The following is a 26,308-nucleotide window of genomic DNA, read 5'->3' as shown; positions in this document are numbered from 1 at the left end:
AGAGGGAGGAAAAGAAGGAGAGTGTGAACTGTTGTTTGAAACAACTAAAAAAAATGGCATAAATATGGCATTTTTCCGTCACTTAAGTTGAAGTAGTTTTCTTATTTTGCTCAGACAATGTGTACATTTGGAAGCTTTGTTGTATTTGAGAAAGCATCCAATGAAGCATCACAATAAAATCAGGAATGATGTGTTAATTCACCACAGGAGACATGTGATGTCACCTAAAATTAGTTAAATAGCCCACATATATCGGTAGATATCGGAATTGGAAATTGAGAATTTGGACAATATCGGCATAAAGCCGATATCGGACATCCCTAAAAGGAATTCAGCTTTTGTGTGATTTATGCTATTAGAACTTTATTATACTGTACAAGGCGTTTTTCAGAAGACATGTCTGAGTTCTCTCTACTTCTAGTCATGGTTGTTCTGTTTCCTTAGAGATGCAGGACTTTGTACTAGAGTGAAAAATGAACCCACAGCGAGCAAAAATGTGACAGGAGCAAAAAACGCTTGGGGTTTAAAAGGGTTAACGCCTAGTTTAAGTTTTTATTCTGAGGTTAAATCCCTCCAATAGCAGCTGTAATTCATGTAAACGAAGGTTTTTCTGCTTGTTTTTCTAGATCAGCTGCTTGTATGCCATTTGCTCGCTCTAATGGTATCAAATTAAGTTTTTTTCTGACTACTTTTCCCAGATACTCTTTTAGACCACATTTTCTGCACATTTTCGCAGTGCAGTGAGTTTACTACACCGCTATACCTCGAGAAAAACACGATTCCATCTTTACCATGGAGCATACAGGTTTTAGGGTTTTTAATAAGAAGTGGCTGAAAGAGTCTGGCAAACATGACAGTTTCTCATCAGTTACGTCACAACACTGGCTTCCCACAAATCCTAACTATTACATTATTCTCCTCCTTCATTAAACTTTCTACTTTATATCTTTCTTCTCAAGGTTTGTCTCCTGACTTTACTTTAACTCTCTCCTCCTTCCCTCCCCCCTCTCCTGCTCCTTCGGTAGCGACGCTGGTTCGGTCGTCATTGGAGACAACAGCATCATTGTTCCTCTGCATCGCCACGACGACTCGATGACCTCACTGAACAGCCAGCCCAATAACCCCGCCGCTGCCGCCCCCCCCATCCATCCCAGCCCAGAGGTAATGGCCTCCAGATGTGGAACCAGAGGCAGGAAAAGACGCACACATGCACGCAGAAGTGTAACAACATGCAAAGTGTGAGTAGGAGGGAGAAAATATGAGCAAATATGGACAAAGAAAGCAAGTCAGAAGAAACTGAGCGAGCGCGTTTGTGTGAGCATTGAGTACTTCCACATTTCCATTCTCCCCAAAATAAGTGAAACACACTAACAGAGCAACACGGGGCTCTTCTGCAGGCTGACTTATTGCATATGTGTGAGTGTATGAGTGAGAAAGAGGGGGGAAAGGAGGAGGGGAAGACTAAAAGCAACCCAAACACAGACATATTTGTAGCAATGGGACTGCCAGACCTTGATCTCATTCATATTTTATGCATCACTGAGGGAGGCTGAGTTGCGTTTGTGCGTCTGTCTGCCCGTCTGTCTGCATAAACATCATTAAAAAGCATTAAGTTCTGTTTTCGCCCCCCTCATTTTCAACCTTACCCATAATTCTGCAGGTCTGCGTGTTTACTTTGCTGTTATGAAACAGTTCTTAAGTCTAATTGCAGGAGTTGAAGCATTTATAAAGGTCAGTCTGAACTTTTAAGTCATCACATGTTAGCGCGTCTTCATATGATTTATGGCTTTTTAACTTGATAACAGAAGACAAAGCAGCTAAATCCAGCTTAAATAAACACAAAAGTGCCACCCAGAGGTCATTAAGCAGCACAGAAGACTTTGTCATGATGCCCCTTTATCAGCTAAAACCCCACAATGCAGTATTTTAAATGTGTATTATGTAATAAAATACTATTGGATATCAGCAGCTTGGTTCAGGGCCGGACAAAATTTGGGTCATCCTGAGTTATAACTCTGTCATACAATACAGAAGACGTTTTTGAGTTCTCTCCATTTGCAGCATGGTTGTAGTGTTTCCATAGAGATGCAGGACTAAATATTACAGTTAAAAATGAACCTACAGCAAGTTAAAATGTAACAGGAGCCAAAAAATAGCCCTGGTACTCCTAGAGCTAACTTTTATTCTAACGTTATCTCAGTAAATCGGTCTCTAACAGCCACGGTAAAACCATTTTTTCTTTACTATTACATCTACAGCAGGGGTGTCAAACTCATTTTGGTCCAGGGGCGGCATATGGCCTAATTTGAAATCAAAGGGGCCGGACCAGCAGCCAACCTCAGCATGTCAGTTAAGTGCTTATGTGTGAGGTTTTGTTTTATTAATGCTCATTACTGAGAAAACTTGCTCACAAGGATAGGTCGTTCCAAACGTGCCCAACATTTCTGCAGCCAGATCTGTTAATTTAGGGTAATCTGGAAGGAGATGCCGATCAAATGATTCCAAGCCCACAGAAGCAAATCTGTAGCCTAGCCACGCTAGACCCATGTTTCTGAAGGCACAAGGGTCTAGGGAAGCTCGACAGGGAGGGAGGCGGGCTAAAAGGTTGTCTATCAAATCACTCTGCAGCAATTGGGTAGGTATACAACCAATCAGCGCAACGAATAGGCTGACGTAGTTCTGAGAGCACCGGCGGATTGTGGCTGAGTCCCATTAGCTTCCCAACCAGCGGAGCCGCGGAGCCAACTGGTATATTAAGGATTTGCCATATCCCGTCGGCATAAGTCCAAATACGTCTTTCTTCTCAATGAAACACTTCAGTGCCGTCCTTTGTTTATCTTTCAAGTTGAATTTTAGCTTCAAATCTTTTAAGGGCTGTGGCCAAAGCCGAGTCGAAAGATAACTGTTTATTGTGCGCCGGTTGTTTCTGTCAGAATCGTCGCGCCTCTGTCGTCACTTCGTTACACCCGCCTTCTGACTCTACACTTCATGGTGATTGGTCCGGCCAGTTTTAGGAGAATCCAGCCTCGAGCCTTATGGAGGGTAACTAGACCCACCCTGGCAGAGAATTAAATTCATTGCCGTGGGTTGTCTAGCGCGGCTAGGCTAGCAAATCTGCCCTTCAGTTCTACATCACACTGCAAATCCATTATTTCAAGTTGCATGTCAGAGGGCACATCAGAAGCTCCGACTGTGAATGGTGAGCAAAAAACTGAGAATTCTGTCTGGAGTTCGCTAAAGACCTGAAATTATTTCTCAAACTCCCAAAGCAGTCCCGTCATCTTGTCTTTGTACTGGCTCAGCCTTGACGCTGGCTGTGCATACATCTCTTAAACAGGGGGAATGAGCAGCGTCGTCACTGCTTGCAAGCTGCGTCTCTCACAATGCGAGCTTCAACTTGAATGCATGTATGCTGTCATAACACTGGCTGATCATTTTTCTGCGCCCTTGTAACATTTTGTTCAGATTATTCAAGTGCTCTGTAACATCAACTATAAATGCAAGGTCCCGCAGCCGTTGTGGGCTTTGCAATTCCACAACAAGTTTACCTCTTTTCTCCGTGAATCGTCCGATGTCCCACGAAGATCGAAGAAGCGCTTTAGCACAGCACCTCGGCTTAGCCACCTTCCTTCAGTGTGGTACGGCAGGCCATGGGTGATTTTACTGTCACTGAGAAGGCAGTCAAACTGACCACGGTTCGGACCTCTGGCTCGCATGAAATTAACAGTTCGAAGACTCCTCCACACACAGTATACATTACAAGTAATCTTCTCAACCTGATATAACTGTATTACGGCCGGATATGGGCTGCAGGCCTTGAGTTTGATACGTGATCTACAGCAACTCTTTTCCAAGCTGCCAGAAATACTTTCTTTCAAATACTTTCTCAAGAAGTAAGCAGTCAGCGTTAGTACAGTTTAAAGTAGATGTAGCTACACTGTAAGAAGAGCCTCATGTTTTGCCCACAATCATTAAAATTGTATAGAATGAGTCATTAACCCAGTTCACACAGAACTCACAACTGGATGGCAAACTACGCACCATATGCACGATCAGGAGAAGTTCCATAAATATTTGAATCGATATACCACTCCTCTTATAGCAGTTAGTAGAGGTGGAGTCAGCAATAGGAATCCAGTACATTGTTTAAGTCAGTGAATATTACTCATAGTTTGCTAGTTTTTGCACAGGACCCAGTGGAATCTATCAAAATATGCTAACTGGGTAAGATAAGAGGAACCTCCAGAATCAGAAACAGTAAAATGGGCTTCATGCAGATTAGTTTTGTTTTTCTGTCGGCCTCCTCCTACACTTCAGTCTGTTATCTTCCAGACGTTTTTACATCAGGAGAGGAGCGAGCACGTGGATGTATTTCAGTGGATGTATATGCATAAAACATTCCTTAAAGTACGTTCAGATGCATACAGATGAGAAGCAGACATCTCAGAAACTATCACCACCTCAGCCCTCTTTCTCTGAATGTCATTGTTTTTGAAGTTTGCACTTCACGTACATAATTTATTTTACGATTCATGTTATGGTCCCTTTCGGGCTTATGGAGAAAATCTGTGTTCTGTGTAAAAGAAATGTGGGCTCATTAAAATGGATCATTTCAGCTGAAGAAGCTGCTATGTCCTGTCGGAGCTTCGAGGGAAGAGATCTTGTTGTGTTTGGGTAATATATTTACTTTTGGGAGTACTGAATTGACCCATCATGTCTTTTTTTGTTCATTTGTGTTCATATTTAACACTTTGTGTTGCTGAATAACTCCTCAAATCATATTCAGTTCCATTTGTGCTACAAAAAATACATGAATTTGAACATGCTGAGTACATCATTATGAATTAATCAGATTTAATCCATAACATACTACAAAATAACTCCCATAATTTAAATTAAAACCACAACAATGACCGACACCACGATGATAACTGCTAAAATATCAATATTTAATGCCCTTCCTGGGTTACCGCTGATGTGCTCACTTCATCGGATCACCATTAGCTTTGTTCCCTTTAAGACTTTCCTGAGTGTAATAAATAGCAGCAGAGAAATGGCCATCTGCCACTGTGGTGTCTGCAGTCTACATGACCACAAATACTACTTCTGCTGAATCAGTGGACAACCCACAGCGAGCGCAGAGTCCGCTGTGATTAACGCGAGCCCACAGCGCAGAGGAAACCTGTGTGAAAAAGTGAAGCAGAGGCAGGGTGTGATAGATGGGCTGAATCACCACCGCACTGCCTTATTTTGCCAATTATAGCATTAACTATTAATGCACCAGCAGGTCGGCTTCACGCCTCGCTGCATCCTCCTGGGTGCGGTTCTGACAGAGGATGCAGGAATCAGTGCGAGCCGTCAGTCAGGACGCACGTCGACAGCTGATGAGGCTCTTAGCTGGTGGTGATCCTCAGAATACACAGCTGGTGATCAGTCAAACCAAAGACGACCTCAGCATCCACTGACCTGCAGCATCTAGAGGGCTTTCAGGCTCTTCATTTCTCACCAAAAGAATCAGTTTGGCTGATGAATGGTAAAAAATAAATACTACTACTTTGGCTCTGCTGCAGCTACCTCTGTGTATTTATAGTCACCATCGCCCACAGCTCTATCTGGAGGAACATCTTATACACACTGAAGGATAAATATTGAAATATTCTCTTTTTAATCAAACACATCTAAAACAAATACTTTTCAGGGAGATTCTGTATTGCTGTTTGTGTTATTCTAAATTCTGTCATCACCAAGAAATACGTTTTAGTTCAAAATGCTGATTATTTATCTCTTTTACTACAAATAATCGGTATCACTCCTGAAAAAAACACACTGGTTAAAACTTAATATTAATATGCATAAAGGCATAACATCTGCACAAACTGCACCATCTGTGACATACAACATAAGCAATTTTGCAAAAAAAAAGATCTTCAAGTTGCACAAGTCCCTGAAATACACTAACTTTTTTGCAAAAGTATGATTGTGTGTCTTAAATGCCTTCACACAGACTCCTCTTTATCAGAATCCAACACAAACATAATTTAATTTATTCTGAGTTTCATTTGTTGTTGTATTACAGCCACACGAATTTCTCTTTACAATACAGCTGCAATGTTTTTAAGTAAACTTTCAAATGCTTAAAGAAAGTGTAAAGGACAAAAACTATATGTTTCCATTAACTGCTTTGAATTGAATAAACCAGGTTGTGTAGTTTTGTCAGAAGGACAGCTTGCTGTTTGCATTAGTGTTTGTTTTTTGATGCAATGCTTGAAATATATAAGAAATCTATCCACATAAATTCACATTTTAGCAGCCAAGTACATCTGCAACAGAAATAATCACCTCCTTTGTTCTGCTCTCCACTAGCTTTAAGGAAGATTAACCAAAGATACACAACATTTAGCAGATTTATCAGATTATTCTTGAACTGGTTGGACACATTGTTTGATTAAAAAAAAGCACAAATCTCCCCTTTTTGTGTCCTTTTTTCATTTGCTGTTTCAGTCATGTAGTATGAAACTTTCCTGCACATATTCGGGGTAAACCGCTGAAGATTTTCTGTACTGGTTTGCATTTTCCAGACCATCATTTGGACATACTGTCTATGGTGATACCTGAGTGTCTCCATGGCTGTCACAGGTCATCTGACTGTTCTTTCCACTTCATCCTGCGGTATAATTATCAACAAACCGCTTTCTCTGTTTTCTACTCCTGATTCTTATGTCAGCTGTCATTTAAAACTGGAAACCAGGTGAATGAAACCTGCTAGCCTAGCAACATTAGGGCTACAAACAACCCACAATGCAACACTGCCTCTTAAAGCAACAGGCAGCCACACCTGATCAGATGCTTCAGGTGTGTTTGAGGGGAATATCTGGTTGACTTAAGCTTGAATGTAAACTCACACATCATCATTTTCTGAACAAGGAAAGGTTATGTTTGGACCAGAATGGAAATTCTCTTAAATATGAACATATCATCGAAATATTCTTTGTCTAGAATGCAGCAGAAGAGCTGGACTGATATGAACAGTCTGCTGATGTGGAGTATTTCTGGTCCTCGAGGGAAGCAGCATCATAGACCTGACAGTCAGCAGCTGCAGAACCAGATAGTTTTTTTTGTTTTTTTCCCCCATTTGTCTTGCTGGGGTTTTCTGACTACATTAGGCAGGAATGAAAATGAAAGCTTTGAATCTTTTGAGGTTGATTTTGATTCTCTGCTGCTGAAATGAGCATAATTAGGGGTTGCCAAGTGACTTTTCATGTCATTATCTTCTTGTCTTTGTTCCTCGTGGGCAGCAGAACATGCACACACACACACACACAAAGAGGAAGGAAGGGATCTGCACATTCTGCAGCATGGCGGACTGAGCTGACACACAGAAGCCGGACCAAGCCTGCAGCCTCCACGTTGACTGGAACAGCATCCACACCTAATGCACACTCACACTCAATCTACTGTAGATGTGCTGCAGTGGAGAGCAGCAGAAATGAGGACTGGTTGTCCAGAAGGCAGAGAGAGGTGGAGTGGGAAAAGGTGTCAAAGAAAAAGAAAATAGGGCAAGAGAGTGGCCATGGAGGGCTGGTTGGTGTGCAGAGAGGTGAGATGGGGAGGAGTGTACACGGTGTACCGCGTGTCTCCTCTCCAGTCATGACTGAGCAGCAGCCTCACCATGACGGAGCTCCCGTTCCCATGACAACCCCGGCTGTCAGATGGAGAGGATGGGAGAGAGAGGAAGAGAGAGACAGAGCGGTTGGAAGGAGATGCGGGCCGAGGAGAGGCGTGATGATGGGAAATAGATAGAAAGATTAGAAAAGGAGGATCTACTCACGGGGCGTTCGCCGTGCCGTTCCTCTGCAAAGGTGTGTCTGACATGGCTGCTCTTCCTCCCGCTGTCCTCTGGTGTCCTTTCAGACAGAGTTGTGTTCTCCTCTTCCTCCTCCTCCTCCTCCTACCTCCCCGCCTCCTTATCTCCTCCTCCTCCTCCTCCTCCTCTTCCTCCTCCTTCTTCTTCTTGCCTCCTGCCTTGTCGGTGTGTGTTTCGTTACGCCAGGATGTGTCAGAGCAGCTGCTTCTGCCGCTCCTGCATCACCTCGCTCTGCTGCTGGCAGGAGGCTGGAAGCATGGCTGTGTGTGGATGTGAGTGTGCATGAGAAGGAGGAAGAGGAAGAGAGAGAATGAATGGTCTCTGGTGTTTTTTTTGTGTGTGTAAATGTGCAGGTGAAGCTGTCAGTGAGGAGAAAGAAAACAGAGGATCTGCAGTGAGAATGGAAAAGACAGAGTAAGTAGGAGGGTGGATGATGACAGGAGGAAGGATGGTGAGACAGACCAGAGGAGAGAGCAGGATAGAGAGGAGAGAGGATGGTGGAGAGGCAGCAGGGAGATGGAGAGAGCCTTTAGGGAGCGATGGTAATGAAGGAGTGGCCAACCTGCTTCACTGAGAGCAACCTTTCCCCTTCCAGTGTGAGGAGGGAATTGTTTAAAGAGGCAGGAAGGATGCTCAGAAATACCCTTTTATTGGTTAAAAAAAAGAGCTGCTACCAGTAGGTACTAGTGTCTTGTAACTTCAAACTGAGGTTAGCCAGCTTTAAGAAGGATGAGAAGTCTCACACATTCTGCTACAGTCTGGATTTGGGTGATTTTTAAGATCACGTAGAGTCTAAATTTTCATTCAAACACCCGATCTTACACCAGGCTGGAGTGTTAGTATCCAAAAAAGTTCATTTAAACCTGTAGCTTTCCAATGAATGGAAGCATTAGCCGATGCTCTGACAGTCCCCTTCTACTCATCTACATAAAATAAGTTGAAATGTTTGGTTTAACCCAGAGGTGTCAAACTCATTTTAGTTCAGGAACCATTAGAATCAGAGCATAGTAATGTAAATAACCGAGAAAAAATGCAAAACAAAACTAGAAACAAAGCGACAAAAACATGAGACAAACGACAAAAATCGGACAAAATACGAGACAAAAAAACAGCAAAAACAAGACAAAGTATTACAAAAGCGAAAAACAAAATGACCATAAAATACAAAAAAAGCGAGACAAAAAACCCACAAAACGCCAAAAATGCTACACAAAAGCACAAAAGAAGTAAAACACAAAATGACAAAAAAGACAAAAAAACAACAGAAAAAAGACAAAATTTTACGAAAATGAGACACAAAATGACAAAAAAATTGACAAACGACACGAAATAAAACAAAAACAAGACAAAAAATGACAAAACAAAGCAAGAGAGACAAAAAACGCAAAATGAGAAAAACATTACACAAAAGAACAAATAGAGCAAAACACAAGATGACAACATATGACAAAAAAGCACAAGTGAGACAAAAAGGAATGACATAAACAAAAAACAAAATATTCCAAAAATGAGACACAAAATGACAAAAGAACAATGAACAATCTAGTATTCTACTTTATGGTCAAAACAACTTGTCATGGTCTAGAAATTGTTACATTTATAGTTTTGCTGATTTACAATCTGCAGTTAATGTCTTCTCTGGAATTTGTTTTGAGGGCCGGATTGGACCCTCTGGAGGACCACTTTTGGACCACGGGCCTCATGTTGGACACCCCTGCTTTAACCCATTAACAAAAACAAAATACTTGGCATAACCCTAACCCTGTCTGTTTTCAAAGTTAGAAAAAATGAGAGTCTAAGAAATAAAATCACATTTTATAGATTTAAAATGATCCACATGCAGAAACCTGCTGTATGACTGTAAAAATGAACTACATCAACCTGTCCATACTGTGACAGTCTATTTACATAAATGTATGTTGATTTACCTTCACATTCTGCATTCTAGGGGTCTAATTAGTCAAACTAAATGCATTATAAAGTCAAAAAACTGAAACCTTGAAACACATAATGACTACATATTTAATGACTGCATTTCAGTTTAAACTCCTGTAGGAAAACCCAACATGTGGTCCATTAAGAGTCCTGAACTACAGCATACTGAAGGATAATTTGAGCTAAATGTCCATAACTGTGTCTCATCGATCAAAACAAAGCTGTAATGCATTCTCTAATCTGTCTTTCACTGGAACCATCTACAAGCAGACCTTCCCTCCAGCAGTTTGAGGCAGAGAATGACACGTATCTGAATGATTGAAAATGTAAATTGTGTAGGATTTACAAACACTGTTTGTACAATCAGTCAAACTGCAAAGTCTGGAAAATCTTTAAGACAAACACAAGCAACCTGCTCTCACAAAGATCATGAGTTATTACAGACGGCTGCAGTATAGAGCAGACTGATGGCTTCTGGCACGTCGTCTCATTTCTTTAAACAGAACTTCTCCTCTGAAAGCATCTGAGCGCTAACAGGACTAGCAGCTACTGTTTAGTCTGTAGGGGCTCGCCTGAGATATTTAACCAAACACGAAGCTCAGCAGTCTTTTTATTGGTCTATAACCTGCAGGCTGAGCGCTTAGTAGCTGTGACTGGAGGAAAGCATAATCTCTTCTTCTGTCTGTTCTCCTGTTAAAATCATATTTATTAACCCTGTTACTAAGCTCATATGGTGCTTTTTTATATACATGACTGTTCTAACGTTGGGCTGCACAGTGGATCAGTGGTTAGCACTTTTGCCTTGCAGCAAGAAGATCCCCGGTTCAAATCCCGGCTTTCCTGGGATCTTTCTGCATGGAGTTTGCATGTTCTCCCTGTGCATGCGTGGGTTTTCTCCGGGTACTCCGGCTTCCTCCCAGAGTCCAAAAACATGCTGAGGTTAATTGGTTACTCTAAATTGTCCGTAGGTGTGAATGTGAGTGTGATTGTGTGTCTGTATATGTAGCCCTGTGACAGACTGGTGACCTGTCCAGGGTGTCCCCTGCCTTCACCGAGTCAGCTGGGATAGACTCCAGCACCCCCCATGACCCTAGTGAGGATAAAGCGGTGGATAGAGGATGGATGGATGTTCTAAAGTTTGGGGTCACTTAGAAATGTCCTTATTTTTGAAAGAAAAGCAGTTCTCTTCAATGATCATAATGACTAGAGGTCTGGTTTTACCAACAAACATAAATGTTGTGGCTCAGTTTACATCCCATTGATAAAAGAGAAGAGGTTTGACCGTGTCGTAGGTATCTGAAAGCTGGAAGTTAGTTTTGATAGTTTAGTCCAGGGGTGTCAAACTCCATTTAGTTCAGGTTCCACTTTCAGCCCAATCTGATCTCAGGAGGGTCAGAGCAGTAAAATCACAGCATACTAACCTGTAAATAACCGAGAAAAAAAGGAAAACAAAACAAGAAACAAAGCAACAAATCTTCACAATCTGTGAAGATCCTCAGTCATCCAAGTCATGCTGATTTGTACTTCTTGGGTTTGATATGCAGCAAACCAAAGGACTCAACAACCTGCAAATGTGACTTTATTTTATCATTACTCTTCAGAATTGGTTTCCAGGTGGAACATATGGCTGATTTATCCAATGAATCAACTTGCCATTGGGTAAAAGTAGTTTCAAGCTTTGTTCAACACATTCTTTCTTCCCTTCAATCATATCACTTTTTTTTCTGGAGAGAACTTCAACATCTGAGCATATTTCTCTTTAGAGGCTTCAATGGATGAACCCTGATATGAACAGGAATAATTTTCTGTCACTTCTATGAGCTTATTTTGAGGCAGCAATTCAGGCTATTTAAATTGAAAATGCACAAAAAAGAAGAAATGAGTTGAAACGGAGAAAAAAGAAGGACTCAGCTGACTGCATTGGGACCAATATTTACAGCAAACATACATGACCTTGTGAATGCTTGTTTTCTACCAGCATGTCATTCTCCCCCCACCACTGAAAAGACGTCTCTTAAAGCTCCAGGACGTTTCACATTCCTGCCTGTCACAGACTTAGATGCTTACACTCGTAGGGTTTCTTCTGCCTCCTCTCTTTCCCCTCCTGACAGGTCCGTGTGGTTATCATGTTGCTCGGTATGTCAGTTATTCCGAGGCTGCCGGTCAGGTTTAGGTAGTGGCCTTACATGGACATCGTGAATGCTCCCGCTAGCCTTCAACGCTCTCACACTCATCAACGCTCACTCCCAGTCTGCAGTTCTCAGTTCTGAGTCCGTCGATGGACTATTAGAGTGCTGAGTGAAGGCAGCCGGCAGTAGAATGTGGAAAAAGAACAGATTCCTGTTCACCATCCACCCAGATGACTGGATCAGATGGACTCTATGAGGAGACGTTCTCATAACTGACTTTAACTCTGTGTCAAAATTAGGATTACGATTATTGTTGTTGGTGTTATAAATAATAATAACACATTTATTTATACAAGACCTTTTAAATGCAGAGTTACAAAGTGTTGAACAATAAATGTATTTAATAAAAATAACAACAATAATAATTATAATAATAAAAATATCAACAATAGCAATATAAATGTAATATTAATGTGTATAAAAATAATAAAAATATTGAAAATATAATAATCCGATATTAGATAATATCTGATTATAATATTTGTTGGTTGCTTCTAATCCCAAATAACAAAAGACAAAATCAAAATTAAATAATCTAAATATATAAATAAATACAATGCTGTAATGTGTGAATATCCCCAGTAAGGATCAATAAATTTAATTTAATTTAATATTATCATATTTTATTTTATATGTATTAATTTTATTTAATTTTGATTAATTAATTTGTTTTCTATTAATTTTATTTGTTATTTTACTTTGTTTAATTTTATATTATATAATATTATTTATATTCATTTTATTTTACTTTATTTTAATTGCCCTACATTAAGCCAAAGCTATGCAATAAAAGTAACTTTTCGGAAGAGATTAAAAAATGTGCACTATTGTTATTTTCCACATTCAGATGAATTTGTGCTATATCTAGAGTCTCCACTTATTTTAGAACCTGTCAAAAATCAGCAGTACTTGTGTATATTTCTCCTCAGTTTTTATGTTTTTCCTCTACCCTCAGTACGGTTTTACTGTTGTTTTGTACTGTTTGTTTCCCTGCTGTGGGATCAATACGGGATTATGCAATCTTATTTAAATTATGATAGTGAGTTCTACAGTCCAGGGTCAGGAACAGCAAAGTCCAGCTCACCTGTAGACAAATCGAGAATCAGGAATCCATAAAAAGGCTGTCAGATGACCTCACACAACAATCAGGCTAACTGGGAGCAGATTCTACCATCATTCAAGATTTAAAAGAGGCAGTATGAACTTAGAATCAGCTCTAAAATTAGCCTGCAAAGGGCAGTAAAAAGCGTTTTCTATCAGCTGGAGTTCTTCTGCTGATACCAGAATAAAGTGCTTGGATGACCTTTTCTAAGTCTGCAGGAAGAAGGAACGACCTGATCTCTGTTAGCTGTCTGAGCGGGACAAAGCAGGACCGCAATATTTCTATCATCTGAGCATTAAAGTGTTGAAAATAACACTTGGGTTATGAATATTATTAGATACAGCACCCAAATAAATGAATGAATAGCAACTTACTATTTATTTAAATGTAAATATTTCAAAATAAGTTCAATCTGTGTGTCTATAGAGCACATTTAAGCAAAAAAAAAAAAGGACAAATAAAACATCAAATTGCTTGCAATGATCAGGCATGTGTTCTGTAAATAAAACATATAGAGACAAATGCAACAGCACTGCACAGACAAGAAGTTAAAAAAAGGAATAACTAGAAGGCAGTTATGTCTTTATGATGACTACTGTCATCAAAGTGGTTTTAAAGATGTCAGTCAAAGGGGAACAATCTGATTTACATCTGAGTAGCAAATCTATGAATGTTTCTATGGAACATTCAGAGAGGCTGAGAGGAAAGTTGCAGAAGTGTCCTCACAGCCAAGACTTAGAACCTCAGTGCTATTCTGCTTCTGTTTGATTTAGTTTTGCCATTCAGGATTGTAGTATTGCTGTGCAGTTCAGCAGGGAGTTAAAACTGCTTGGCTCTCCAGGCTTCAGCAAGAAGCAAAGCAAGGTCTGCATAACAATAGAACGAGATGCTATACTTTCTAAAAATACGGCATGAAGGAATGCATAAGGAAGATGAAATAGGGCCTAATACGGAGCCTTGTGGTACCTCAGGGGAAATGGGAGCAGAAGAAGAGCGCTGATTTTTAACTGTAGGGGCTGATCTGTCTGTTAGGTGGACGGTGATTCACTGAATGTCTCTGAATGTCAACAGCATGCTTCAGGTGATCTAAGAGGACAGAAGGACAGTTTCTCATGATATTTGGCTCTCTCTGCTCCGTTTTTTAGCCCTGCAGTGTCTCAAATGCTGGTCAGAGACTTGGAGTCGGTCCATTTCCGCTCTGCTCTTTGTATGCTGTACAATTAAACCAAAGTCGAGCTTTGGTTTTTGGTGACTTTTCTAACTTTGTAAAATAAAATTGAGTTGAGAATATCGATGCAAGTGGAACCAGTTATTATGATCAGGCCACTGGGGGGAGATTTAATGGAGGTACAGGAAGAACTGTGGTAACGGGCCAGTGATCAGATAAATTGTCATCATTTATTTGCACAGTGCACCTTAGAATGCCAAAAATTAAAATAATTAGAAGCGTGAGATAGCATTAAGTCATGTTGGGGAAGCTAGCAGGTTCCAGGTCATTACATTTTCTATTATGTGATGCACAGCAGCACAGAAAATGTACTGCATGCTAACCCAGTTTGATGACAGGGATGGTGGTTTATCCTCTAAATTATGGAGTACACTGCCATCTGGTGGGTTTTTGAAGCCATTAGAAAATTTCTGGTTGAGCACCATAATTTACAGAGGGATGCAAACAGCGGTGGAAATATCTGTGTATTTTTGTAAATCAAGAATATGGGGTGTAACACTTTCATATTTTATACATGTTATAGGATTTATGATTGTACTGAATATCACCTTATCCTTCTCCCTAGAATTTGCTGCTATGCAAAATAAAATTATATATTGTCATTGGTCATAAATGGTCAAAATAGCCAATATGTAAAACATAACTGTCTGAAGATGTGGGCTGTAAAGAAGGAGTGCTCTGCACTACCTTTAATTAACACAGTGACTGTTTCTGGACTTGCATTGTCAGAAGACATCCAGTAGAGGGCGCTGCTGGTCAGACTTTAAAGTGGAGATGTGCTATAGATACCTTACTACTTTTTAAAGACTATTAAAGGATCAGTACAACATAAAAACATGATCTCTCCAAGATTTTTCTCTTATCACTGCTGTGATTTTGAATGTAACCCCATTTGATGCCACCATTACATGCATGTGTAGCTTAGCTGATGCTATAGAAAAAAGGGGCTGAGAGTGGAGAGACTAACAAAGATATGATCCAGTTTTCTTTTTTTTTTATTAGTTTTTTTTACCAGCTCATGTAATATTCATTTAAAACGCATGAATTATAGAATATTTAACTTATTTGACTGGAAACTAAAACATGTCTATGAAAAATATTTAAAAATCTCCTACAAAGATTTAGTTTTGACTTGAAAGTCTATGTTGAGCTATTACTATTTACTGCATATTATCAGAAATAAGTCCTACCTACCATAGACTGCTCGTATGTTAGCTCCTGTTTCATGTCGTATCAAACACCACTTTGTGTTCTGTGTACTTTTACAGCAACTCTGTCAGGTCAGATCCTTGTACATTCAGACAGACAGCGAGACACACTTAGAGAAATTGACAGAGACGAGTGGTTTCTGCTTTCCGCTCTGGTGGGTTTTGGTTGTTGTAGAAAGTCTTTTAGCTTAGATAAGCCAACTATGCCACAGGAACCACAGCTGGGATTTACTCTGACCCACTTCAGCGCTCTGAACCGTGTTTTTTTTATTATTACAGTACATATCTGACATCTCCCGTATATGGAGGACAAAAAGGGCTTTAAATAAATCAAAAAATGTTGCTATGCTTTAACCAAGGTGCAACTGGCAGGGAGGAAAAATGAAGTCAATGCAGCAGTTTCCCAAGTGGCCACTAGAGGCTTTCTCCATGAGGGCATCAATCCCCACAGACCACCATGTTTAAATACCCAACTGTAAGCATGTTTACAGCCTGATACAACAAATATTTTGGTCTCTGTTGTTATTTTCACCATCCTTGATAACAGTTTGGGTGATAAAGGTTTTATAGCTTTAAATAGGTTTGAACTGCAGAATGTTTGAAGTTGCATAATTAAAGGCATGGCTGCTTTGACTGACAGGTGTTTTCCATCACCAGACAGTCCATGGCTCGCCTCAAGTCTGCTCACACTCCACCGATTCGCTGATTTTTGGTTTCACGGGGATTTAGGAGGAGTCGGGCACTGCCAAGAAAGTGATGGACGGAGGTTTGTAGGTTTGTTCACTTTTGTTTAAGACAGTGGATTCAACTTTGCACAGCTTTCTCTTATGGTTAAGTCTAAATTTTCCTTCTTCTTCTTCCCTGATGCGAATGCACTGTAGTTTACGGCATAATATCTTTAAACAAAGCACCATATGGGTAACAGCAGTGGCATCAACAACGCTTAATCAGGCGGAGCTTCAATTCTCCAAAAGAATTTAAACAAACACAAATATTCTTCTACTACAAGAGGCAATTTACTGCCTGATCTCCCTCAAGAGAAGCAAAACGTTTTGCCTTTTTCCTGTGAATTTATAAGAATGAATATTAACTCTGGGCAGATTAAAAGATTAGAAGAAGATAATGAAGAGTTTAAAGTCATTCAAAAATGATTCTGTAAAGTCCTTACAGAAACCAAAGGATATTGTCCACTACATACTCCAAAGTTAGCATCAAAGTCCTTAGACGGCTCTTAAATATTATGCAACATATGCTTATTAACGGGGCTGCACAGTGGTGTGAATGTGAGTGTGATTGTGTGTCTGTATATGTAGCCCTGTGACAGACTGGTGACCTGCCTTCACCTGAGTCAGCTGGGATAGACTCCAGCACCCCCCATGACCCTAGTGAGGATAAAGTGGTGTATAGAGAATGGATGGATGCTTGTTAACTCAGTTTAAAGGTGTGTTTTTTTGCTTTTGCTGCCTATTTTTTTCTGTAAAATGTGGCATTAAAGTCTGTGCTATATATAATACATGCATTTTTAAAATTTTGTACATGTATGTTAACATGCATTGAATTTCACTTAAAATAAAATAAATATAACACACATTTGAATTTTACAATTTTAAGTTAATGTATAGCTTTAAAAAGAGCATGTATCTGCATTACTATGCAAGCCATCCCCATGTAGATAAAAGTTGTCTCAGAAATAAATAAAAGTAAATAAACTGCATCTTTTCTAATGCCAGTGTTGGATTTTGACCTGAACTAAGCATCCACATCCAGATGCTAAAGTTTGATGAACAAAGAGTGCGACTGCATGACCCACTTCAGTTGTGCAAATACGTGTGTTTGCCTCAACGGCTATAAACAATTCATAAACATCCTGAGCAGGATTTGGGGGAAGATGAAGGATGCTGACATCCTTCTTGTCAGGAAAAAAGTTATTAGAAGAAATTAAATATTAAACAAAAGAGCTCTCTTTTTCATCCGCAGTGCAGCCACAGGTACAGGAACAGGTAAATGTTACTGCCATTCTCTAGGGCTTGTTTTTGCCAATAAAATATGAAAGAAATGGACATAGTCATGCAGGATGAAGGTAAAATAAGCGTGTTGCATGCAGTTAGTTGAACCTAAACATCAAATTAAACTTATATAGTCACAAAAACTACAGATTATTCAAAAACTTTCCTTTTATGCATTGATTCCAGCTACTTTCCATGACAAAAATCTTCACAATAATCCTGTAAATTTATGCGAAACCGATAATATCTGATTCCAGTTACCTCTTCCAGGACAGCTCAGTGCTTTCCGTAATAAAGTGGACCTTTAGTGATGTTTTTATTGTGATCATTTAAATGAAAGTGTCCTGGGTTAAGGCTTTAAAAGACAAGAATCCTATTTCATGTCCAAATATTTTTATAATTAAAAAAATAGTTTGTCCTTCAACATAAGCATTAACTCTGGCAGCATTTACAGCTTCGATTACCAGTTTGTTTTTTGCAGCAGCACACAAAGTCATACTTGCACTGCCTACACAGAGCTGATCACTGGCAGGATTTCCATATTTGTCATCCAAACACCGGCTGCAAAACTCACAATTTTCACCTTGACACAGGATGATTGACAGAAATGAGCACGGAGCTGTTAGGCTGAGCTGTCAGCGGTTTCAGCTTCCAGTTTTTATGCTGGAAACTCACAATCTTAAACAACAACAAAAACAACTGAAATGTAGTTCCTGAAAGTAAATTTAAAGCTGAAAATGGCTCACAAATATACAGTTTTAGACCTACAATGACTACTAGTTCAAATTATTGCTCTTATAGTGTAAGAGTTTGAAGAAATGGTGACATAAAGAATAATTTAAACCACTTTTTCCCAGTTTTGGACTCTCAGTGGTTTCCAGACTCCGTGTTTGCGGCATAAATGGAGCTCTGACATTTCTATATTTGGCAGATTTGAGCTAATCCACCATCAGCATTTCTCCTTCTGTGAATAAAACCGCAGAGAGGAGAGGGTTAATCTTTCATTTCTGCCCACAGACTCACCAGCCGGCTTCACAAAGACCACGCTAGAGTGTTGGTTCAGACTGTCGACGTGGTGCTTCATGTATATGTGTGGGAGAGAAACAGAAATGCTATAGAGCTTTGTGCAACAGGAGGAGCAGTTGGGAAAGCCCTTTCAGCAGCTAACTGGGAAATCCCAAGCACTGGTTTGGAGGAGGAAGGAGGGGGGGAGGCGTGTGGGAATAACCGCATGGAGGGCTCAGAAGGTTGGAGGGGTGATAGTGAGAGTGCACACACTGCTGTGGCAACGTGTTGGAGTGTGCACCGAGGAGCAAATGTTTGTTTTGTGGGTTAATGTACTTATAATTGCAATTTCTGCAGGTCTGTTTGGCCTCATGCATGTGCATGCGTGTGTGTGTGTGTGTGTGTGTGTGTGTGTGTGTGTGTGTGTGTGTGTGTGTGTGTGTGTGTGTGTGTATGTGTGTGTGCGTGTGCGTGTGTGTGTGTGTGTGCAGCTGTGGCACGCAAAAGAAGGCCAGGGCCCCCGAGACAAACGTGGCCGCTTACCCGCTTGGTTGCCATGGCGACTGGGAGATGGGAAAGGCTCTGTCGGAATTGCCATTAAAATGGAGAGCAGCGCACCACTGCATGCCTGCACACACACACACACACACACACACACACACACACACACACAGAATGCATTCACATGAAGACAAAGCAGGCATAAAATCTCACACACACACAAACGTGAGCGTGCACGGGGCAGGGTTCCTCGTCCTCAGCGGTGTTGCTTTGGGTTTTTTTTTTCTCAAATAAGGGAATGCGATTGGTTTGTTGAAATATGCAAGTCAGCCACAACTACACCATCAATATTACAATTAACGGCTCCTAATACCCACGTGCACATGTGGTGTGTGTGTGTGTGTGTGTGTGTGTGTGTGTGTGTGTGTGTGTGTGTGTGTGTGTGTGTGTGTGTGTGTGTGTGTGTGTGTGTGTGCAATAATGGGACGATATTAAAATAGCGCTATTGAAGAGAAAAATAGCTGGACCCAGCAGGATCCTTAGAGAGGCTTGTGGAGGCTTTTGCAGCTGCTGCCTTTCTTGTGTGCTCTATTTTAATTATATCTTCACAAGGTCCGAGAGGTTGAGCACATTTCTGGAAAGCGATAATATTATACCGTCCTCACTTCAAGGAGCCGTTTGAGGTTAAGCCTTGGTTGTAAGCATTGAGGAATTAGCTTAGGGTGCAAATGTGCATATTCAAGGGCAGACTGATGCCATTCTTCTGCTTTGTTTCACCTGAATGCGCTGTTGTGCCTTGCCAGACCCATAAAATTCCTCCTATGCACACTGAATGTTTTGCCAGCTGGCTCCTACAGATGTCCATGCTGGCTCTATAACCCCTGACATTCTCCTCCTCCTCTGAAAGTACAACAAGCTGACAGACTCTGTGAAGCTTTGAGTCCAGCGGTGAAGGCCCAACTGGCAGGTCCTTACAGTTGCTGGATGTATAATGGCTCACGGCAGCGAGGAGGGTGCTGAGGGCAGCGTTAAATTTAATGGTCAGGCTTCACTTTGCCCCTCACGTTTTTGTGACAGAAAGAATGAAATCACAGGTAGAAGAGAGCAACATGACGGTTCTCCAGAGGGAGGCTAGCTGGAGGGTTTCTGTGCTCAGTTAGAGGGCAGAACAGTCTGTCAGCTTTTCTGTTGTGGCACATATGAAGTTAACGATAACAGTGTGGACTGATGTAGCACTGGGAGCTTTGAGTAATTTTTGGAAAACATGTAGCAGCTAATTTCTCACTTCTAACCAGTAGGTGTAAATTTTATCCATTTAAAAAACAACTGTTACTAGTGGATTGTAGCAGCTGAAATTAGAAGGTAGTCATTGGTTTGTTGAAACTTTGTCTCTCCTGGTGGACTTTTTAATGTATCCCGCTGACATATTTTAAAATACTACACACAATATTACAATATCTGTGTAGAAGATGCTAATTCTAAGATATTCTGTATAAAGTGACTTGACTTCCCACATCCAAGAGTCTTTTTAAATTTTGACTGATTGAAACTTCTATATACAGTCACAGAAAAAAATGTTGGCCCACCCATGTTTTCATTTTAATATTGCCACACAGCAAGGTCAGTTAAAGCCTGGATGGAGAACCAGAACACTGGAACCATGCCTTGGCTGCTCAATCACCAGATCTAAATCCAACTGAAAACTTGTGGAAAATCATCAAACGCTAAATGGAGAACCACAAGTCCAAAAACAAAGCAAATTAGATAGAATTAGTGCATCAGGAATGGGCTGCTGTGATCAGAAGCTGGTAGAGAGCATGAAGAGATGCATGGCTGCAGTCATCAGAAACAATGGTTATGGATCAGTACGAACTCCTGTGTGGATCATGGACTAAAACAGCCAGAAAAGAAAAGACGGAATCCTAAAAGCTGTTTTTGGTAGAACAATGCCATAGCTGCTGATGGAAGAACTGAAGTGATTTTGGTTATTATCAATAAAACATGGAGAATGTCTGATATCAGCTCTGAAATGAAACTCTTATGAGCTATTTTTGTTGTTATCATTATATTTGTCCAAACAAATGTACCTTTAGTGGTACCAGGTATTAAAATGAACAAGAAATGGAAGAAAACAAGGATGGACTGTATACAACCTGGCAGTTTTACAATCATGAAATCACCAGCTAGGAGCACCTCAAGATGATGGTTAAAGTCAATCAAGACTGCATTATATGTGCCTAGTTGGTGTCAAACAGAGATGATTGTTTCACTCCTCTGTCAAATCGTCTGTCTTTGTCCAGAATGTAAACATAATTGACCTTCAGTCAGTGTCTCTTAACCTTTAGGGGCAGGTGGACTGTTGAGCCTGCATCTCCTGTGTCCAATAAAGTTAAAATTCTGGACAGAATTGTTGTTTGGAGGAGGAGTTAATCAAGCCATGAAGGTCAGCAGCCACAATAAAACAAAGCACTGGTCTTTGTTTTAAAAATTAATAGAGACAAAAACAACACTTGAGACATTCACAAAATAATATGCAGGCTTGTTCTGAAGTTTCTGAAGCCAAGCAAACTCACAAAAGGTCAAACAATACAGAATAGCACCTTTAAAGTTAGACTACATCATCAGCTGGTTGCAAATCATCTCTGTACATTCAGGATCTCAATTTCAGAGTGTTTCAAACAGCAGGCAAGTCAACTAAAAAAAGGAAAAACACAAACACCTGCACAACTACTGAAATAAATTATAGTAAACTTGGCAAAATGACAGCAGATGTGATCAGAGTCCAACCATCTGTCTGACTGATCTTCCACTTCAGAAGAACCACTTCTTCTTGTTCCATTGATATCAAGGTTTTAAAGCAAAACATTGCACAGAGCATCACGCTGCCTTCTTTTTAAAGTGTATCCTGCCGCCATATCTTTCCCAGGTTAAAGACATCCACATGACTTATGAGACCAGTTTACCTGGACCGTTGTCTATGGTCCAGTTACACTCTGTAGTCAGATTAGACTCTGACTGGTCTACAAAGACCCAAACACCACAAGCTGTGATGCACCCAGGCGTGAACTAACCGTGACGTCACCCGTTGGTTTCAACGCCGAGAAAATGAAGCCCGGATTTTGCTACTTCCTGGTCACCATTTTGGATGTTTCTGGAGCCAGTGATGTAAAAAGCGTCATCAAAACACGCTGGACCAGAGAGCAACTAGGGACAGGATTGGCTGAGGACTCTCTTATCCCGCCCACATTTTACAGCAGAGGCTTCTGTTGCTGTCTATCAAGTATAGCCACGCCCCCTGGCTTCACCAACTTCAACGATTTATTTAAAATTCAGTATTGATTTATTTTAAGATCGGCCACCTGATCTCTCATTTTGACCATGAAAACTAACGGAGAAAATAATCCTGAGCTGTAGAACATCAGTCTATCAAATTTTATTTTTCCAAAAATGAATTGGGGTCTATGGAGAAAAGTTTTTTGGAGCCAAACCCTAGCGGACGGCGTGATATTGCAAGTTTTTGACACTTTCCGGGTGGGCTTCATTTTTGGAGCCAGATGCTACGTCCATCTTTATATACAGTCTATGGATGCACCGAATGTTCTGACACCTTTATCACAGGCAGCATTAAGGTTGCTCTTCTTTGCTCACCATGTGCGTCGCTGAGCCTTGGGTGTTCACGTCCCTGTTGTTGGCTCCTCAGTTGTCCTTTCCTGGACTGCTTTTAGTAGCTACTAACACTGGATACCGGGAACACAAGACCATGATACTGCTGTTCTGGTGATGCTCTGACCCAGTCATCTAGCAATTACGATTTGGTCCTTTTCAAAGTCTGTCAATGTCAGCTTCAAAAACTAACTGCTGACTTGCTAATTGATATATCCAACCCATTGATTGGTGCCATTGTAACAAGATAAACAATATTTGCTTTACCTTAAAATCCATGATTCTTATTTTGTTGGTAATTGGTATATCATTTCATATACATTTCTGCTGTGCAAATCCATTACAAAATAAAAGCAACATCTGCACTGTGACTGAAATCTTCCACCAAGGTTTAATATATAATAACTCCCCGTTTGCAACAGCAACATGAATTACCCTGCCGTCTTCCACTGGTGCTTTTGTGAGCTTGGCAGCAGAGGAAAGTCTTCTGGAATCCTCTAAGGCAAAATGCATTTATGTGCGTGTGTAAAGCCTCAGCAAGGGCAATCTGTCCACACACCCACTGTAAAGAAAGGTTAAGCTAAATGCTGTGGGAACCCCTATGGGTATAACACTGGACTCCCAGCTGACTGCCATGCTTGTTCATGCATTCAAGGAAGGGGATTTGCATGTTTGAAAAAAAAAAACAGTGTAGCATGAGGATGGCAGTCGTACTGGATGGTGATGTGTTGTACACAGATTGTCTTAATGTATATTTCTTTTGCTGGCCTTTGTGTTTTTTAGTTATTGATCAGACCTGCATGTTAGACCCAACAGACTCACGTTGCCGCCCAGGGCCACAGCTGCAGAAATACAGTTTCATAATCTGCTGCCGACATAATCCCCCGTTTCAGACTCTGGATCCCCACTGCCTTTGTCTTTTCTTCTTCTCTCCTTAATTCAGGCTGCACCTCCCACTCATACTCATAAACTCTCAGACAAGAAACATGTCTTTGTTTTTTGGCCTTCTTTTACTTCCAATGCCTTTTCAATGACATCATTTATTTTCTGCCAAATATTAAATATCCATTTCAGCACTGTCCCACCGGTATTATTTGAAATGTGACCTACAACAAAAGGGCCTTGCTGTCACCCACATAGAGTATATTTCTGTGTTTATAGTAAACTGACTTGCATTAGTGCACAAAAGAATCAAAATCATCTCAAGCTCATCCAATCACGTATCTGCCAGCGCTATCAGTGTATCAGCAGGAAACCTCTCAGCTTATTAGACTTCACTTGTCACAGCTGACAAGCATGTTGCAGCGAGGCTCTTGCATGTTGCATTCCCACATCATGTGGTTTATCTTTTCCCACATGTGTTCACACACGCTCAGTGGAGTGGAGTTCTGCTGAATCAGGCATTTCCTCAGTGGCTTTGTTCTGTCACAAAAGACAACACAGCATCCCTGGGAATTTAATGTCACATTTCAACATGCTGGAACGTCTTTATTTTGATCTCTGTCTGTTCTTTTGCATGCATCAGGACAGACTGTTCCACTGAAGCGAGGGTGCAGAGTTAGTTCCTGCAGCAGCTACAGCTATAGGAAGTTTCTTTGGTTGCTGTGGGAATATGGTGGCACACAAGTCCTCAGAGGACGCTGTAATTAGCCCAGTGTACCATCAGTCTGTTGTGGAGCTCATCTTCAAAGGATTACAACAACAAAGAGTTTTGAGAGGAGGCTTGGCAGAACATTAGCCTGGCTGCAGGTTTGCCAAGGTTTACGGTTAATTGAATTTCTCCTGTGGTGCTTTTTTATCATTATATAACCAGATATGACCTTATGATCTTTAAAATGGATGCAATGCAGCAGAAATCCCCATCCAAGTGGAGCGTGGAACACAAACAGACATCCACGCTGTATCGTACATATGTAGTATATGCATGATGCAGCGCGGACATCCACGCTGTATGTAAAATGCTGATGTCTGTGTTTACAAAACAGCTGTATCTAAATGTGGAATCCAACCAATGACAGTTGGAGCCTAAGCAATGGTGTCCCTTTAAAGATGAAAAAGGGGGATTATTTTAGTGGAACATTTGCATGCAGGGAAGCAAACACTACTACTAAAACCAATAATTTAATGAAGAAAAATCCATCCATCCATCCATCCATCCATCCATTCTTCTTCCTCTTATCCAGGGTCAGGCTGTGGAGACAGCAGATGAACAGGTCATTCAGGAAGCCTCTCCCCCCAGCAACACTTTCCAGCTCTTCCTGGAGGATCCCCAGGTGTTCCTAGGCCAGATGAGATATATTACCCCTCCAGCAAATTCTGGGTCTGCCCCGGGGTCTCCTCCCAGGCAGGAGTCTCTCCGGAGGCATCCCAAATCAAACATGTCCAAACTACCTGTACTGGTTCCTTTAGAGGTGAAGGAGCAGCAGATCTACTCTGAGCTCCCTCCAGATGTCTGAGCTTCTCACCCTATCTCTAAGGCGGGGCCAATGCCCCATATGGAGGAAGCTCATTTTGGTCGCTTGTATCTGCGATCTTGTTCTTTCGATCACTACCCAGAGCTCACGACCGTAGGTGAGGGTTGGAACGTAGATGGACTGGTGATTGTAGTTGTTTGAATAACGAGACCAGTTTCAAGCTATATTTGCGATCTCCATCCAGTGAGTCTACCACTGTCACATCAAAGCGTTCTGAGTCAGCTTGAAAAACATGCGCCGCGACATTTGTCAATTAATTTAGTCATTGATTACAACATTGATAATTGGTTGCATCTCTAATTGGGAACTGACTGCCTTTTCTGCTAATGTCATCATAGAGCTTCATAGAACGGTTGAAATTTCAAAACAGAGTAAATTCACAGCAATATGATGCTACTGACAAATCATCCCAGCAAGTTAAGCTTAAAGTTTTTATGGTCAGTGTTCATTGGTCCAAACCTAATGCTTGCTGACAAGACAAAAACAAAATAGCTGCAGTGGAAGAGGTGTGTGTTTAAAAGTGTTTACACCAGTAAAACTAGTCCCTGTGTTCTTTCCCTTTGACTTGTCGTTGCCTCGGTTGCTTGGTGAGCTGTGGTGGCAAGATGAAAAAACTACTGTGGAGTCAAGCGGGAGATAATGAGCTGTGTCCACCCTTCCCCTCTCTCTCCATGGCAGCTTGGACGTGGGTGGCGGTCGCTGCTCGCTGAGTCACAGCGCCGTATGTTGTCATTTCATGGAGTGTGTTAATATAGTTACAGCAAGTGTGTGTCGACAGAATGCAGCCAAATAAAATCCCCAGTAGTCACATCTGAACTTTTCACAAAAAGTTGTCAAATTTCTTGCCACATTCAGCTTCAGAATAAATTTGATTACCACGGGACATTCAAGTTGCTGAATCATGTTTCAATTTATGTTGTTTCTGTGTATAAAGAGTCACTTTTGAGGGCTTATTTTGGGGTTTGAGTTGAATAACTGGTCATGCTGTCTTTCTTCTTAAACCAGTTTTAAATCTTCAAGAGAAAAATGAAAATTATAAGATCAGCAAGCATGTTTCTTCCTGCAGCCACAGGGTGTCGGTCAGGGGCAGAGGCATGATTTCAAACGAGCATATTAGGTTACACTGCGCCCAT

At 40.9% G+C, this 26,308-nt stretch overlaps 2 protein-coding genes across 6 annotated transcripts in view; one reads left to right on the top strand and one right to left on the bottom strand.

The window, feature by feature from the left end:
• The window catches only part of LOC110965207 (A-kinase anchor protein 2), a 109,299-nt gene extending 100,861 nt beyond the window's left edge, over positions 1–8,438 (bottom strand). For 2 of the 5 annotated variants that reach the window (XM_051938335.1, XM_051938336.1), the window contains exon 1: positions 7,829–8,438. Coding sequence is in view for 3 of the 5 variants with exons in the window: in XM_051938332.1 (XP_051794292.1) it covers positions 7,829–7,872 (44 nt within the window). In the remaining 2 variants the exon portion in view is untranslated. The remainder of the gene's footprint in view (positions 1–7,828) is intronic. The other 3 variants (XM_051938332.1, XM_051938333.1, XM_051938334.1) reach the window with 2 other exon arrangements.
• plppr1 (phospholipid phosphatase related 1) overlaps positions 7,839–26,308 on the top strand; it is a 101,371-nt gene continuing 82,901 nt past the window's right edge. The window contains exon 1 of the mRNA XM_051938345.1: positions 7,839–7,859. The gene's annotated coding sequence lies outside the window, so the exon portion shown is untranslated. The remainder of the gene's footprint in view (positions 7,860–26,308) is intronic.

This window comes from Acanthochromis polyacanthus, chromosome 18 (genome assembly GCF_021347895.1).
Source record: "Acanthochromis polyacanthus isolate Apoly-LR-REF ecotype Palm Island chromosome 18, KAUST_Apoly_ChrSc, whole genome shotgun sequence".
Classification (NCBI taxonomy): domain Eukaryota; kingdom Metazoa; phylum Chordata; class Actinopteri; family Pomacentridae; genus Acanthochromis; species Acanthochromis polyacanthus.
The sequence above is the reverse complement of the archived record's forward strand: the minus strand, read 5'-3'. Positions and strand labels throughout refer to the sequence as shown.